Genomic DNA, 13,298 nt, shown 5'->3' with positions numbered 1-13,298 from the left:
CAAAAAAAAAAAAAAAAAATGCCCCAGCTACAGGGCACAGTGGCTCACGCCTGTAATCCCAGCACTTTGGTATGCAGAGGCGAGAGAATTGCCTGCATCCAGGAATTCGAGACCAGCCTGGGCAATTTTGTGAGACCTTGTTTCTGCAATAAATAAAAAAAATTAGCTGGATGTGGTGGCATGCCTGTGGTTCCTGTTCCTTGAGAGTCTGAGGCAGAAGGATTACCTGAGCCCAGCAGGTTGAGGCTGTAGTGGCTGTGTATGTGCCACTGCACTCCATCCTGGGCGACAGGGTGAGGTTCCTACTCAAAACAAAAAACAAAAAAATACCCAAGTTATTCAGTAGAGATTGGTATCAGTAGAGATACCAATTGGGATCAGTAGAGATTGCCTTGAGAGATGTAGTGAGCATCTTGTCACTAGAAGTACATCTGGCTGGTCATATGACAGTTGATTCTTAAGCTTTGAGTATAAGAAGTATTGTTGATTATATGGCCTTTAAATTCTGTTTAACCCAATGTATTCTACCCAGGATGCACATTAAAACCACCTGGGGGGTGGAGAGGGTTAGGAACCAATACAAATGCCCCAGGAAAAGTCAATAGCTTTCTGCCCTACTTGCAACTTAACTGGCCGGTTAAATTGAAATGTTTTGACCAGAGCTTGGGCACTGGTAATTTTTAAAAGCACCTCAGTTGATTTTAAAGTACAGCAAAGTCTGAGAACCAAGCTCATTTAGCTGAACCAAGCTGAATTGAATAAGATAGTGTGAGTTGGTATTTTACTTATAGTTGCTTATTGTAAATATAGCACTTGAGTTGTATCTAGGTCAGTATAATGTAAATACCATTGCATATTGTATTTATGCCTGATTCAGATTCTTATGTGTTGTGACATACTATTAAAATATAGGGAAAAAACTGAATTTCTAACCAACCATAATATAAGTTTGCTCAGTATGATGGATTTTGTCCTTGGCTATTTTCTTAAAATGCAGGCATGCATGTACACACGCACACATATAGGGAGAGAAATTTCTTGTAGCAATTGGAAAATAAATGGATGAGGTAATTATTGGTCTACTCAGAATAATACATTGGGCATTATCGATTTGAAAAGTTATTGCATTCCTTAAAGCAAACTGGGAGCCTTTTATTTGGTTACTGACCTGGGTCCATGTCATTCTGTACTGATAGCGAAGCAGGAAAGAGTAAGTAGAAATAAAAAACACTTGACATTGGGTGTTGACTTTTCCAGGGGCCACTCAAAGATAATAAACTAAAGATCACTACAAAGGTTTCAAATGCTTTTTTTCAAATTTTTCAATTAGTTGTTCCTATAAGAAAAGATGTGAGCTATTTTCCTGAAGTAGTTTTCTACTTGTTTAATTTTCTGCTTCCTTCTGTTTAACTTTCTCTTTAAAGCTATTGGTGTCAGCAACCAGAGGGAAACCACTGTAGTCTGGGACAAGCTCACTGGAGAGCCTCTCTACAATGCTGTGGGTAAGCTGACATGCATGGATGTCAAATGTAGGGCCTTTCTGCACTTGCAAGTGTAGTCATACTAAAAATTTGCTAAAAATGCATGAAGCCATGTTCCCTATCATCTGAGAGGATGGGTAGAAGAGTCTTCTAAGAAAGTAGCTGTTGTATATTTACCATTTTCAGATCATGTATATTTACATATTGAACTAACTCTCTCCCACGCTCTCTCCTCTTGAGGGTTATTTGTCTTATTCAAATGGGAGAATGTTGCCAGAACTGTTTTATGATCCCTGCTGTTTCTGATATCTAAAAGAGATCTCACCTTTTACCCTTAAAAATCGAAATTACAAATATTCATAGTCATCCATCTATAAAGCATTTGTTCTTTCCATCTAGGAATTTGAATTACTTTTCTGAAGTTATAAAAATAAAATATCAGAATTTTACCTGCTTCTGCTACAAACTTGATGAGTTTTAGCAGGGGTTAAAAAACTCAAACTCTCAAATATACCACTTATAGGTATCACATCTTATTAGATGTAAAAGACCATGGGTATATTTTAGCGTCATTCTAAGCACATGACAATTGTTGAGCATTGAATGGCACTGTCACTTCTTAAAAGGAAAATTTTGTTCTAAATCTATAATCACTAAAATGCTTTATTCTGTCAGATAGCAAAACACAATTTTTTATCAATAAAATAGTAGGTTGTGGCATGGGGACCGGAACCAGAAACTGTCAGAGATGGGATGATGTATAAAATGAGCTATGTCTACTTTCCAGTTACCTTAGTAATATATTTACTCTGGTGTTGATTGCAAGAAAGTTATATTAAAGCAAAAAATATGTGGAAAAGGTGCATTGTAAGAGTAGCATGAATTCTTTGGGAATAATCTTTATGAAAAAATAAGGTATTTAATGTTATTCTATTATAAAAAAGCATTTAGTATATGTTCTGTATTTATGATTAAAAAATTAAAATTTCAAAGAATTGCAATTGAAGATCCTATTCTACAAAAGTACATCTTTTAAATCTTTATTTTGTTCTCATTTTCATGAACAGTTCATTTTGAATATAAGTAAGGCAGACTATTACAATTTTAATGACTAATACTTAGGAGAATATTCTTTGATAGATCAGTGTTAGCTAACTTCTTGAACTAGTTAGGGTTTTACTACTCAAGGGTACCAGAAAGTTTCTGTTAAATTCTAACGTTGAATTATAAAAATGGAACTTTGAACTTTGGATCATCATTTTAAAATGAAACAACTAGGTTAGCTGAAGTTGTGCTTACAAATAAAGGATTCAAGTAAATGTTTTACAGAAAATCTTTCTGTGATGTGCTTATTTACTTACTTCTTGTTCTTCTATCTACGTCACTATACATTTCTTCCCCATTCTATGTGCTTTCCAGTATTAATTTGAATGTACCTTTGGGATGTGAAGAACTGTTTTTTCTGTCCTTAGTCATATATATGTTTTGAGAACCTCTTACATGTTTGATGTTCTCCTGGATGTTATTGAGAATGCAAATTATATTGGCTATTTTTTTTTTTTTTGAGTTGGAGTCTCACTCTGTCACTCAGACTGGAGTGCAGTGGCCACTCCTGGCCACTGCAGCCTCGACCTACTGGGCTCCGGCGATCCTTCCGCCTCAGCCTTCCAAGTAGCTGGAACTACAGGTGCGCGCTACCACGCCTGGCTAATTTTTTGATTTATTGTAGAGATGAGATTTCGCCTGCCCAGGTGGGTCTCGAACCCACGGGCTCAGGCAATCCACTCACCTCAGCCTCCCAAAGGTGCGGGATTACAGGCTGAGCCATCAAGCCCAGCTTATTGGCTATTTTTATAAGTACTTTATAATCTCATTTTGGAAAGAGAAAACTAGATGAGAGAATAATCAATAAAACAAAAATAGGAAACAGTTGATAAATCATGTGTTGCTAAGTTGAATAGGAATTAGAGCAAGCTCATGTCAGTATGGATTTTGAATTTTTGACATACCTTTTTATAGCAGAAGCTGAATTCCATTTGGATCTTGAAGCATATGTTAGGAAAAGGGAAAATTGAGGAATAATGTCAATAAACTGCAGAGGTGAAAATGTGTACACATATTTTACCAAAGAGTGAAGAATTTGATTAGATTCATGCATAGGTTGACTTTTTAAAAAGTAGAGCTAGCAGTGATGATAATGCTCAGTAAGTCCTAACTACTATTATTATGGGGTTGTGCTAAATACCCATATTATTTAATGTCAGTGACCCTATGAAACAGCCTTATTTTATAAATGAATTATGAAAAAGCTCTATAACTTGTCTAATGGCATATAGCTATAAGTAGAGTAAAGCCACAGTTTGAACATAGTCATACCCCAACCTCAAAGCCTGCATTCTAATTTGGATGGACAGGGGTTGTCGAGGATACAGAGGGCACTGAAAGCCATGCAGAGTGGTGTAGACTTGATACACTACTCAGTAGGGCAGCCTGGGACAACATGGGTGATAAAGGAGAGTTAGTTATTTCAAGCACACCAGTCTTCTGGGAACAAAGCTAGATCAAAAATGAAACAAAGCTCTGAAGAACTGAAAGGCTACCAAGGTGGTAAGGAATTGTGGGACCAGAATCCAGGAGAGAGGGAAAGTCCAGAGACATAAGTCTGGTTTAGTGTTGCTTATCCCCTGGAGCTGTCTGTAGGCTTCAAAAGAAATATCTGAGAGGCTAAGCAGCACTGTTATACGTTCATGAAGATAAGGAGGCAAAAAGGTGAGGAGTCAGGGGCTGCCAAGAGTGGGGAGCATGTACTGTTAAAATCCCAGACTTTGGATTGGAACTGTGAAAGGCCAAATCCTATAAATAAGGCAAACTGGAAATATACCAATCCTCACAGGAATTAAAGCCCAGATTCAAATAATTTTTTTTTTTTTTTTTTGAGTTGGAGTCTCACTCACCCAGACTGGAGTGCAGTGGTCGCTCCCGGCCACTGCAGCCTCGACCTGCTGGGCTCCAGTGATCCTTCCACCTCAGCCTTCCAAGTAGCTGGAACTACGGTGCACACTACCATGCCCGGCTAATTTTTGATTTATTGTAGAGTTCAGGTCTCGCCAAGCTACCCAGGTGGGTCTCAAACCTGCGGGCTCAGGCAATCCACTCAACCTCGGCCTCCCAAAGCGCTGGGATTACAGGTTGAGCCACCGAGCCCAGCTGATTCAAATAATTTTTAATCCTGATTGGATTAAGATGATACGAGATTGCTAACTCTACTAGCTTAATTTTCAGAAACAAAAGTAAACCTTTCTGGAGGAATATAACATCGTCTCAAGCTTCAAATCACCTCTAGAATTTTTTTTTTTTTTTTTGAGTTGGAGTCTCACTCTGTCGCCCAGACTGCAGTGCAGTGGCCGCTCCCGGCCATCGCAGCCTCGCCTGCTGTGCGCCGGTGATCCTTCCACCTCAACCTTCCAAGTAGCTGGAACTACAGGCACGTGCTACCACGCCTGGCTAATTTTTTTTATTTATAGTAGAGATGAGGTCTCGCCAAGTTGCCCAGGCGGGTCTCGAACGCACGAGCTCAGGCAATCCACTCACCTCAGCCTCCCAAAGGCGCGGGATTACAGGCTGAGCCACCGAGCCCGGCTTTAGAATGTTTTATATGCAATGTCTAGTTAAGTTTAGAAAATAGAGAAAGGAATCTAAGAGAAACATGGCGTGAGGTGGAAAAATCTAACATATTTGTAATTGGAAGGAAAGGAGAAAGAGAACAGAGCAGAAATAATATTGGATTGATGCATAACTTTGTAGTGCTTTTTGCTTGCTCATGGAATGCAAGTATCGCACAATGGTTGACTGGTCACAGTTTTATCACATTTGCCAATTTTCGGTTTGACTGACATGGGTCATCTTGTATTAAAGCATTTAAATGGTTTTCAGCAAAGGCCAGTGGTCTTCCTGAATGTGTAGAATCACTCAGGTCAAAGTAGCCCTTTCTGAAATGACGAAACCATTTTCTTGTCACACTTTCCCTGATGGCATTCTCCCTGTATATGGCACAAATGTTTTGAGTCACCTTCGCTGCTTTCACTCCTTTGTTAAACTCAAACAGAAGAAAATGTCGGAAGTGGTTTTTTTTTCCCCCCACTTAACACTTCATCTTTTTAGCCCACAAATGGCTCCAAATTTCTTCACATCTGCAAAATGCAAGGCGTATTCACAAGCAAAACATTGTCACTCCAAATGACAAATGATAAAAAACTCCCAACACCATAGTGTTGCCATGCCAAAAACAAACACTACAAACTTATGCATCAGTTTAATATTTGACAGATAATGGGAGAAAGTTTTTTAAAGATATCAAGCTGCAGACTCAAGACGCACTGTGATCCCCAGGCAAGATAAATACACAGAAAACCATACATAAACATATGCTGAGATCTGAAGATAAAAATAAAAGTTTTGAAGTAGCCAGAGGAAAAAAGATATATAACCTTCAAGAGAGCAGCACTTAGATTTTCAGCTGATTTCTCAATATAAACAAAGTCAGAAGTAACTTCTCTACACAGAGTTCTATATCCAGTGAAAAAATTATTAAGAAGTGAGGGTGGGCCGGGCTCGGTGGCTCAGCCTGTAATCCCAGCACTTTGGGAGGCCGAGGCGAGTGGATTGCCTGAACCCGCAGGTTCAAGACCTGCCCAGGCAACTTGGTGAGACCTCATCTCTACACTACATCAAAAATTAGCCAGGCATGTTAGCGCATTCCTGTAGTTCCCACTACTTGGAAGGTTGAGGTGGAAGGATCGCCAGCAGGGCCAGGCTGTGGTGGCCGGTAGCGTGCCACTGCACTCCAGTCTGGGCGACTCCAACTCAAGAAATGAGGGTGAAATATAGTGACAAAGACAAACAAAAAAAGAAATTATTACAGGTAAACTCCATTGTTTTAGTCCATCCAGGCTGCTGGGAAGTCTAAGATCAAGGTGCCAACAGATTCAGTGTCTGATAAGGGCTCGTTCCTCATAGAACTGTCAATGTGTCGTCACGTGACAGAAGAAGCAAGGGAGCTCTCTTGAGCTTGTTTTATAAGGGCACTAATGACTTAATCACTCCCCCAAAGACCCCACCATTTAATACTATCACATTGGGTATTAGGTCCAAACATAGATTTTGGGAGGCCTCCAACATTCACATGATAGCACCCACTAAAGAAAAAACTCAGTCTTTTTTAGGCAGAAGGAAAATGTTCCCAGTTGGAAATTTGGCAATGCAGGAAGGAATGCAGAGTCCCAGAAAGGGTAACTATGTAGGTCAATCAAAATGAATTTTGACTGTGTAAAACAATAATGTATTGTGTTGTTTAAAATATATTAAGAATTAAAATACATGGAAACAGTAGTACATAAAAGGAATTTGGGGTAAATGAGGTTAAAGTGTTTTGAGATCCTTATTATCAAAGATGTATGTTGTAAGCGGTAAAAGAAGAATAAAATATAATAAATGTAATTCACGAGCTTATAAAGGAGGAAAATTGAATGATTTTTAAAAAGAAGGAAAGACAAGGAAAAAGGAACATGAAACAAGAAGGAGGGATAAATAGAAAGCATTAAATCTAAATATGTGAGTGGTTATATAAAAAGGACAAGATTCTTCTCCACAGTTAAATCTAGCAAAGGAGCAATTGAAACTGCTGGTGAGTTGCTGAGATTAGTGCAATGAAAACGAAGACAAGGCACATTGCCAAGACTCTTAAGAGGAAAGGTACTGTCTGTATGTTTTCACATTTGATAGAACATAAAGATGAGGGAAAAATAAAACAGGGCTGCAAGATTTTCAGCCCGAGAGAACAGAAAGAAATGAAGTGATTTTTTTTTTTTTTTTTGAGTTGGAGTCTCACTCTGTCGCCCAGACTGGAGTGCAGTGGCCGCTCCCGGCCACCGCAGCCTCGACCTGCTGGACTCCGGAGATCCTTCCGCCTCAGCCTTCCAAATAACTGGAACTACAGGTGTGTGCTACCACGCCTGGCTAATTTTTTTTTTTAATTTATCGTAGAGATGAGGTCTTGCCAAGTTGCCCAGGTGGGTCTCGAAGCCTCAGGCTCAGGCAATTCACTCACCTCGGCCTCCCAAAGCATGGGATTATAGGCTGAGCCACCGAGCCCGGCCGAAATGAAGTGATTTTTCAGGATGCCAACCTAGGAGAAAGAAAAATGGCTTTCTGTTTTGGACAGGATGGGTATTGGACTTGTGATTGAAGCTAATTTCTGGGCAATTGGAAATTAGACTATTCAAAATATAGGCTTGAAAGTTGGTAACATAGATGTGATCTCAATTTTTATAGATCAATTTACTATAGGAATGAATATAAAATTAATTCAATTAAAATACAGGTGTCGCCAGGCTTGGTGGCTCAGCCTGTAATCCTGCGCCTTTGGGAGGCTGAGGTGAGTGGATTGCCCGATCCCGCGGGTTCAAGACCCGCCTGGGCAGGCGAGACCTCATCTCTACAATAAAATCAAAAAATTAGCCAGGTGTGGTAGCGCACGCCTGTAATTCCGGCTACTCCGAAGGCTGAGGCGGAAGGATCGCCGGAGCCCAGCAGGTCGAGGCTGCGGTGGCCGGGAGCGGCCACTGCACTCCAGTCTGGGCGACAGAGTGAGACTCCAATTCAAAAAAAAAAAAATACAGGTGCCTTTCTACTTTCCAAATTATGTGATGACCCCTGGCATATAGTGACAAACCAGGAAGACATTGTGCTTGCCTTTATGTTACAGGAGCTAAGGAAAGGAATTTAGAAGCCAGAAGGAGAAGAAGGAATAGAAAAGGCGAGAGAAGGAGTAATGGGCAGAGAAGCCACTAGGTAATGACAAGGTTAGATTCTATCATCAATTTTATTTCATCCAGGAAAACACTGAAATATCCATGTAGGTCTTCAGTTGAGAAGGTCAACATAATATTAAATCTTTAGCAGTGTTATTCTAAAGCAACACCAGGTAGTATAGATAGAATCAGGTTTTCACAGACTTGTCTTTGAGATTCTTTGGCTTTTTATGTTGCAGTCTGTGGATTTTATACTTTTTTTCCTCTCTGTCTGTCAGTACGGGCTGCTATAATAAGACTGGTTGACTTATACAGCAGAAATTTATTTCTCACAGTTCTGGAGGCGGGAACTTGGAAATCAAGCTCCCCACATATCCAGTGTCTAGTGAGGGCTTCCTGGTTTTCAGATGATCATCTTCTCATCCTCAGATTGCAGAAAGAAAGCAAGATAACTCTCACCTATCTTTTTATAAGGACACTAATCTTATTCATGAGGGTCAAAAGGGCCCATCTCCTAATGCCATCACATTCGGGATTTGGATTTCAACATGTGAATTTGGAGGGACACAAACATTCAGCCCATAACATACTCTGTATGTTGTCTTATTTCCTTGTCTTTCTCTTGTAAATCTCTGTCACCTTAGACTTGGCCTTCTCTTCATTTTCTCTGTCTTTGCTTACTAAATTATATAACAGATGAGCAATATTTATTACAAATAAGCAGAAGAAATGAGTAATTTATGTTTCTCTTTTACAAAATGTTTCTTTTATATGGCCTTCTTTGTTTATAGCTTAAAGATACTTGATAAGCAACAAGTTCTCTCATCCCCACTGTGATCATAGAAAAATCAACATAAGAGAATTTCAGGATATCATTGGTGGTTGTGACAAAGGTTTGTTAAAGACTGAGAAAGGCCACTTGTTTTTGCATGCAATAAAGGTGTATTTGTTTACTGACATCTTTTCTAACAGATAAAATTATAAGCATAGAAAAAAGGTTTATATGGGTCTATTGAGGCACAGATGGCCTGTTTTAGAAGTTCTGTGTGTGTGTGTGTGTGTGTGTGTGTGTGTGTGTGTGTGTGTGTGTGTGTGTATATATAAAATTATTTATTTATTTTTGAGTTGGAGTCTCACTCTGTCGCCCAGACTGGAGTGCAGTGGCCGCTCCCGGCCACCGCAGCCTCGACCTGCTGGGCTCCGGCAATCCTTCGCCTCAGCCTTCCGAGTAGCCGGAATTAAAGGCATGCGCTACCATGCCCGGCTGATTTTTTGATTTATTGTAGAGATGAGGTCTCGCTGCCCAGGTGAGTCTCCAACCCGCGGGCTCAGGCAATCCACTCACCTCAGTCTCCCAAAGGCGTGGGATTACAGACTGAGCCACCGAGCCCGGCTATATATATATATTTTTAAGTCAGAATCTCACTCTGTCACCCAGGCTGGAGTGCAGTGGCACACTCATGGCCACCACAGCCTCAACCTGCTGGGCTCAGGCTATCCTTCCACCTCAGCCTTCCAAGTAGCTGGAACTACAGGCATGCGCCACCATGCCCAGCTAATTTTTTTATTAATTGTAGAGATGAGGTCTCACTAAATTACCCAGGCTGGTCTCAAACCCTTGGACTCAGGCAATCTTCTTGCCTCTGGCTCCCAAAGTGCTGGGATTACAGGTGTGAGCAACCGCACCCAACCTGTATATTTTTAGAATGTATGTGTTAATTCTGATAAATATTAATGTAACCATTAGGTCAACTTTAATGTAGTCTATAAAACAGTCACTTTGCATCACTGCTTCCCAACTACTGTCCCATGATGCAACCATTTACTATCATGGCCTCATTGGTAGATTGTGAGAGATACAGGGTTGGATTGTCCCTGGATCTGAAGCAGGCCTTTAGCTTCTCTTGCCTCTCTCCAGTTATCCTCACACTATCTTTATCAATATTCCTTTCCAAAGGGTTCCCTCCAGCCAACCATTTTTTTGAAAGGCCTTCCCTTCCAAAATCAACTTGTATTAGTGGTCTACATAACTGACTGTAAGAGGAAGGTGATTTGGATTTTTCTTTGTGTTTTCCAATGTTATTTTTCAATGATTTGAAGATGACTGGAAGCAAACATAACAGTAGCAAGATTATTCCTTCACAAATTCCCACATTGATTAATATAGACAATAATCATCTTTGATTGACAAATGAAGAAAAGTTGTTAAAGATTGACTGAGCCAATTGGGTGGAAACAAAATTTTTCGACCGAACTAATGTCTTGTACTTCCTGATGAAGTTTGGAAAGATCCAAACTTATGTTGGAATGGTTCCAAATTCCGGAGATATGATTTTTAATCCTATCCCAGGTATGAATAGATTTGTTCACTTGGAGAGGTGTGACACAAATCCATTTAAACTCTGAATGACATCGCAAGGCCAATTTAATTTCCAAGTGTAAAGTTCTTCATGTAGCAGTAGTTTTCCTTCTGGGGCTTTATGACCTTCAGAGCTTGTAATCGCCTTTCTTGTCCAGGTGTCTCTGTTACTTTTCTCTTATCCTACAGTGCTTATTCCTAAAGAGAACTCAAAAGAAGCTTTTAGTAATGTTTCCCAGGCCCCCCAAGGTTGCTTTCTGTCTTTAGCTGAGTAATCATAAAAGTGTCTGATTAGTATATTATGAGTTCAGTGAAAACCCACTTTATAAATGTTAACTTAGAGTTTTAACTATTGAATTAAGTAAAAACCTTAAAGATAATCTTTATCCTAAGTCAGTGAAAACAGTGTTATAAATCATCTACATAAGTCCTATATAAGTGTTAGAACTTACAATGAATTCATAATGAACTTACTATAAACTTGTGCTTCTAAAAAACCTTATGTCTAAACACTAAACTACATAATTCTAAATCAAATAGGGAGTGAATATACTTATATCATTTATTACTTAAGCAATATCTAGTAACTTATAACCAAGTGAAAGAAAGCATTATTGATGTGCTTCAGAGTTTAACCCTTGCATATGTTAGAAAAGGCCAAGCGGCATAGTGGGAAAATGGAAAAATGAACCATGACATTCTCAGGTTAGCTGTGAGTACTTCGCATAAACATGCCATTTTCTTCTTCCACGACTGCACAGAATTTCTTCAGCTGTACCAACAGCAAAGACGGAAGACAGAAGGGCCTCAGCTGCCCGGACTCGCTTTGCGGCCGGGGGTCCTCAGCGCACCTGGACTTTGTCAATCAGGCGGGCCTCCAAGGCTGGCTCCCAACATCTGACTTTACAAATAAACCACAGACTAAACTGTTAAAAAAGCACAGAGGTACCCAAGTGGTCCAAATGTGGAGTGGGGAAGACTTGAATCACTGATATGAAGTAGGTTTACACACATTTCACTGATGCTACCAAGGAAATGTTCTGTCCTAACTGAAATGGCCCAACTCTTTTCCATATTATTGGCTGGGTGTGGTCACTCACCACTGCAGCTGATTGGTATGTATGGCAAGCCTAGTGCAGTATGACCCTCATTCTAGTAGGTTCTGTGGAGCACAAATCATGATTATTAATATAAAAATATTATATTAATTAGTTCCTACTTTATGTAGTCACTGGTTTAATTCTTTTGTATATTATACAAAACCACCCACAAAAATAATTTATTTTTCTCTGAAACATTTTTCCTTATTTAAATGGTATTGCAAACATTTCTTCTGAGATGTTGGATTTAAATTTCCCTATGACACATAACTTTTATGCAGAGTGTTGCAGTTTTAAACATTGATCATTCATTTCGCCTTTAAAAAACACACTGGTTAACGCTGGCCAATTATTAAACCTGTGTGATTATCTATTGAGATCTGAACCTTGAGCTCAGTCCTTTTGACTTTTCTGGAATCAGTTTATGTTTTAAAGAATCAGCATAAAAAAAAACCATAGATGACAAACCACCGAAAATTCCTAAGAACTCTTGGCCTTAAACAATTAAAGTATATATTTTTAATAATTTCTCTGCAAAGGAGAAGATTTTTTTCATTTTATAAAATCTAGAAGCTTCAGCTTTATTGAGATCCACTTATTTCAAGTATTTTATTACATGGTTCTTTAAAAGCCTTATATCTCCTTTAATCCTGGGTAAGGAAATACTGCTATATTTTGCAGACTCATGGTCACTGTTCTGAATCCACTGACAGCTTCTCTAATCCAATAATGGCATATGAAATGATTGGTTTATACATCACAGGTATTCCTAGAGCCCACCTGGGGCCATTGTAGGCCAGTCAGTGGCATTTTGGTTATTATACACCTAAGAGCTGGAATAGGTTTTAGCTCCCACCTTTTGGTGTGTGTGTGTGTGTGTGTGTGTGTGTGTGTGTGTGTGTGTGTGTGTGTGTGTGTGTGTGAGAGAGAGAGAGAGAGAGAGAGAAAATACTTTTTAACTTAATACTTTCTTCCCCACTCTCCATTTTTCTCCATTTTTCTATTCTCACTTGTTTCTGAAAATGTCATCAAGTGAGGGGCAGTATCAATATAGTCTCTTCCTCCTTGCAAATGACCTCCTACCCAGCTTAATTAATAGCTTAACTTTTGGCAAATGGTAAAACACAGTAATTAAATGTTTTACTGGTGATGTCTCTTGTGAAAGAAACAAGCCAATAACACTTTGTGTAACTGTCAGCAGTCCTTCCATGGGATGTGTTCCGTAACCAGGAGCCTCGCCTTCATCTCACTTTGTATCATCCTAGAAGCTCCTCATGACAAACCATCTCAAAGGAAATTTCTTATTTGCCTTTGTTTCTAGTCAACTTGAAATAATTTAGATGATCTCTAGTTTTTGTTTGTTTCTTAGATTTTTTCTTCTATTGTTATGACTAATCAAAATTTTTGCAAATTTGTGAGGTTTTATTATTCTAAGTACTTTCAAAATAATTTATTCCGAGCTGGGCTCGGTGGCTCAGCCTGTAATCCCGCGCCTTTGGGAGGCTGAGGTGAGTGGATTTCCTGAGTCCGCGGGTTCGAGACCCGCCTG

General features: G+C 39.4%; 1 protein-coding gene across 3 annotated transcripts in view; it reads left to right on the top strand.

Annotated features, from left to right (window-relative positions):
• Nucleotides 1-13,298, top strand: part of GK (glycerol kinase) — an 89,740-nt gene that overhangs the window by 25,597 nt on the left and 50,845 nt on the right. For all 3 annotated transcript variants that reach the window (XM_021712843.1, XM_008058969.2, XM_008058968.2), the window contains exon 4: nt 1,425-1,502. In XM_021712843.1, the coding sequence (XP_021568518.1) occupies nt 1,425-1,502 (78 nt within the window). The remainder of the gene's footprint in view (nt 1-1,424; nt 1,503-13,298) is intronic.

Source organism: Carlito syrichta, unplaced genomic scaffold, assembly GCF_000164805.1.
Source record: "Carlito syrichta isolate Samal-C Ts95f unplaced genomic scaffold, Tarsius_syrichta-2.0.1 Scaffold303667, whole genome shotgun sequence".
In the NCBI taxonomy this organism is placed as follows: domain Eukaryota; kingdom Metazoa; phylum Chordata; class Mammalia; order Primates; family Tarsiidae; genus Carlito; species Carlito syrichta.
The sequence above is the reverse complement of the archived record's forward strand: the minus strand, read 5'-3'. Positions and strand labels throughout refer to the sequence as shown.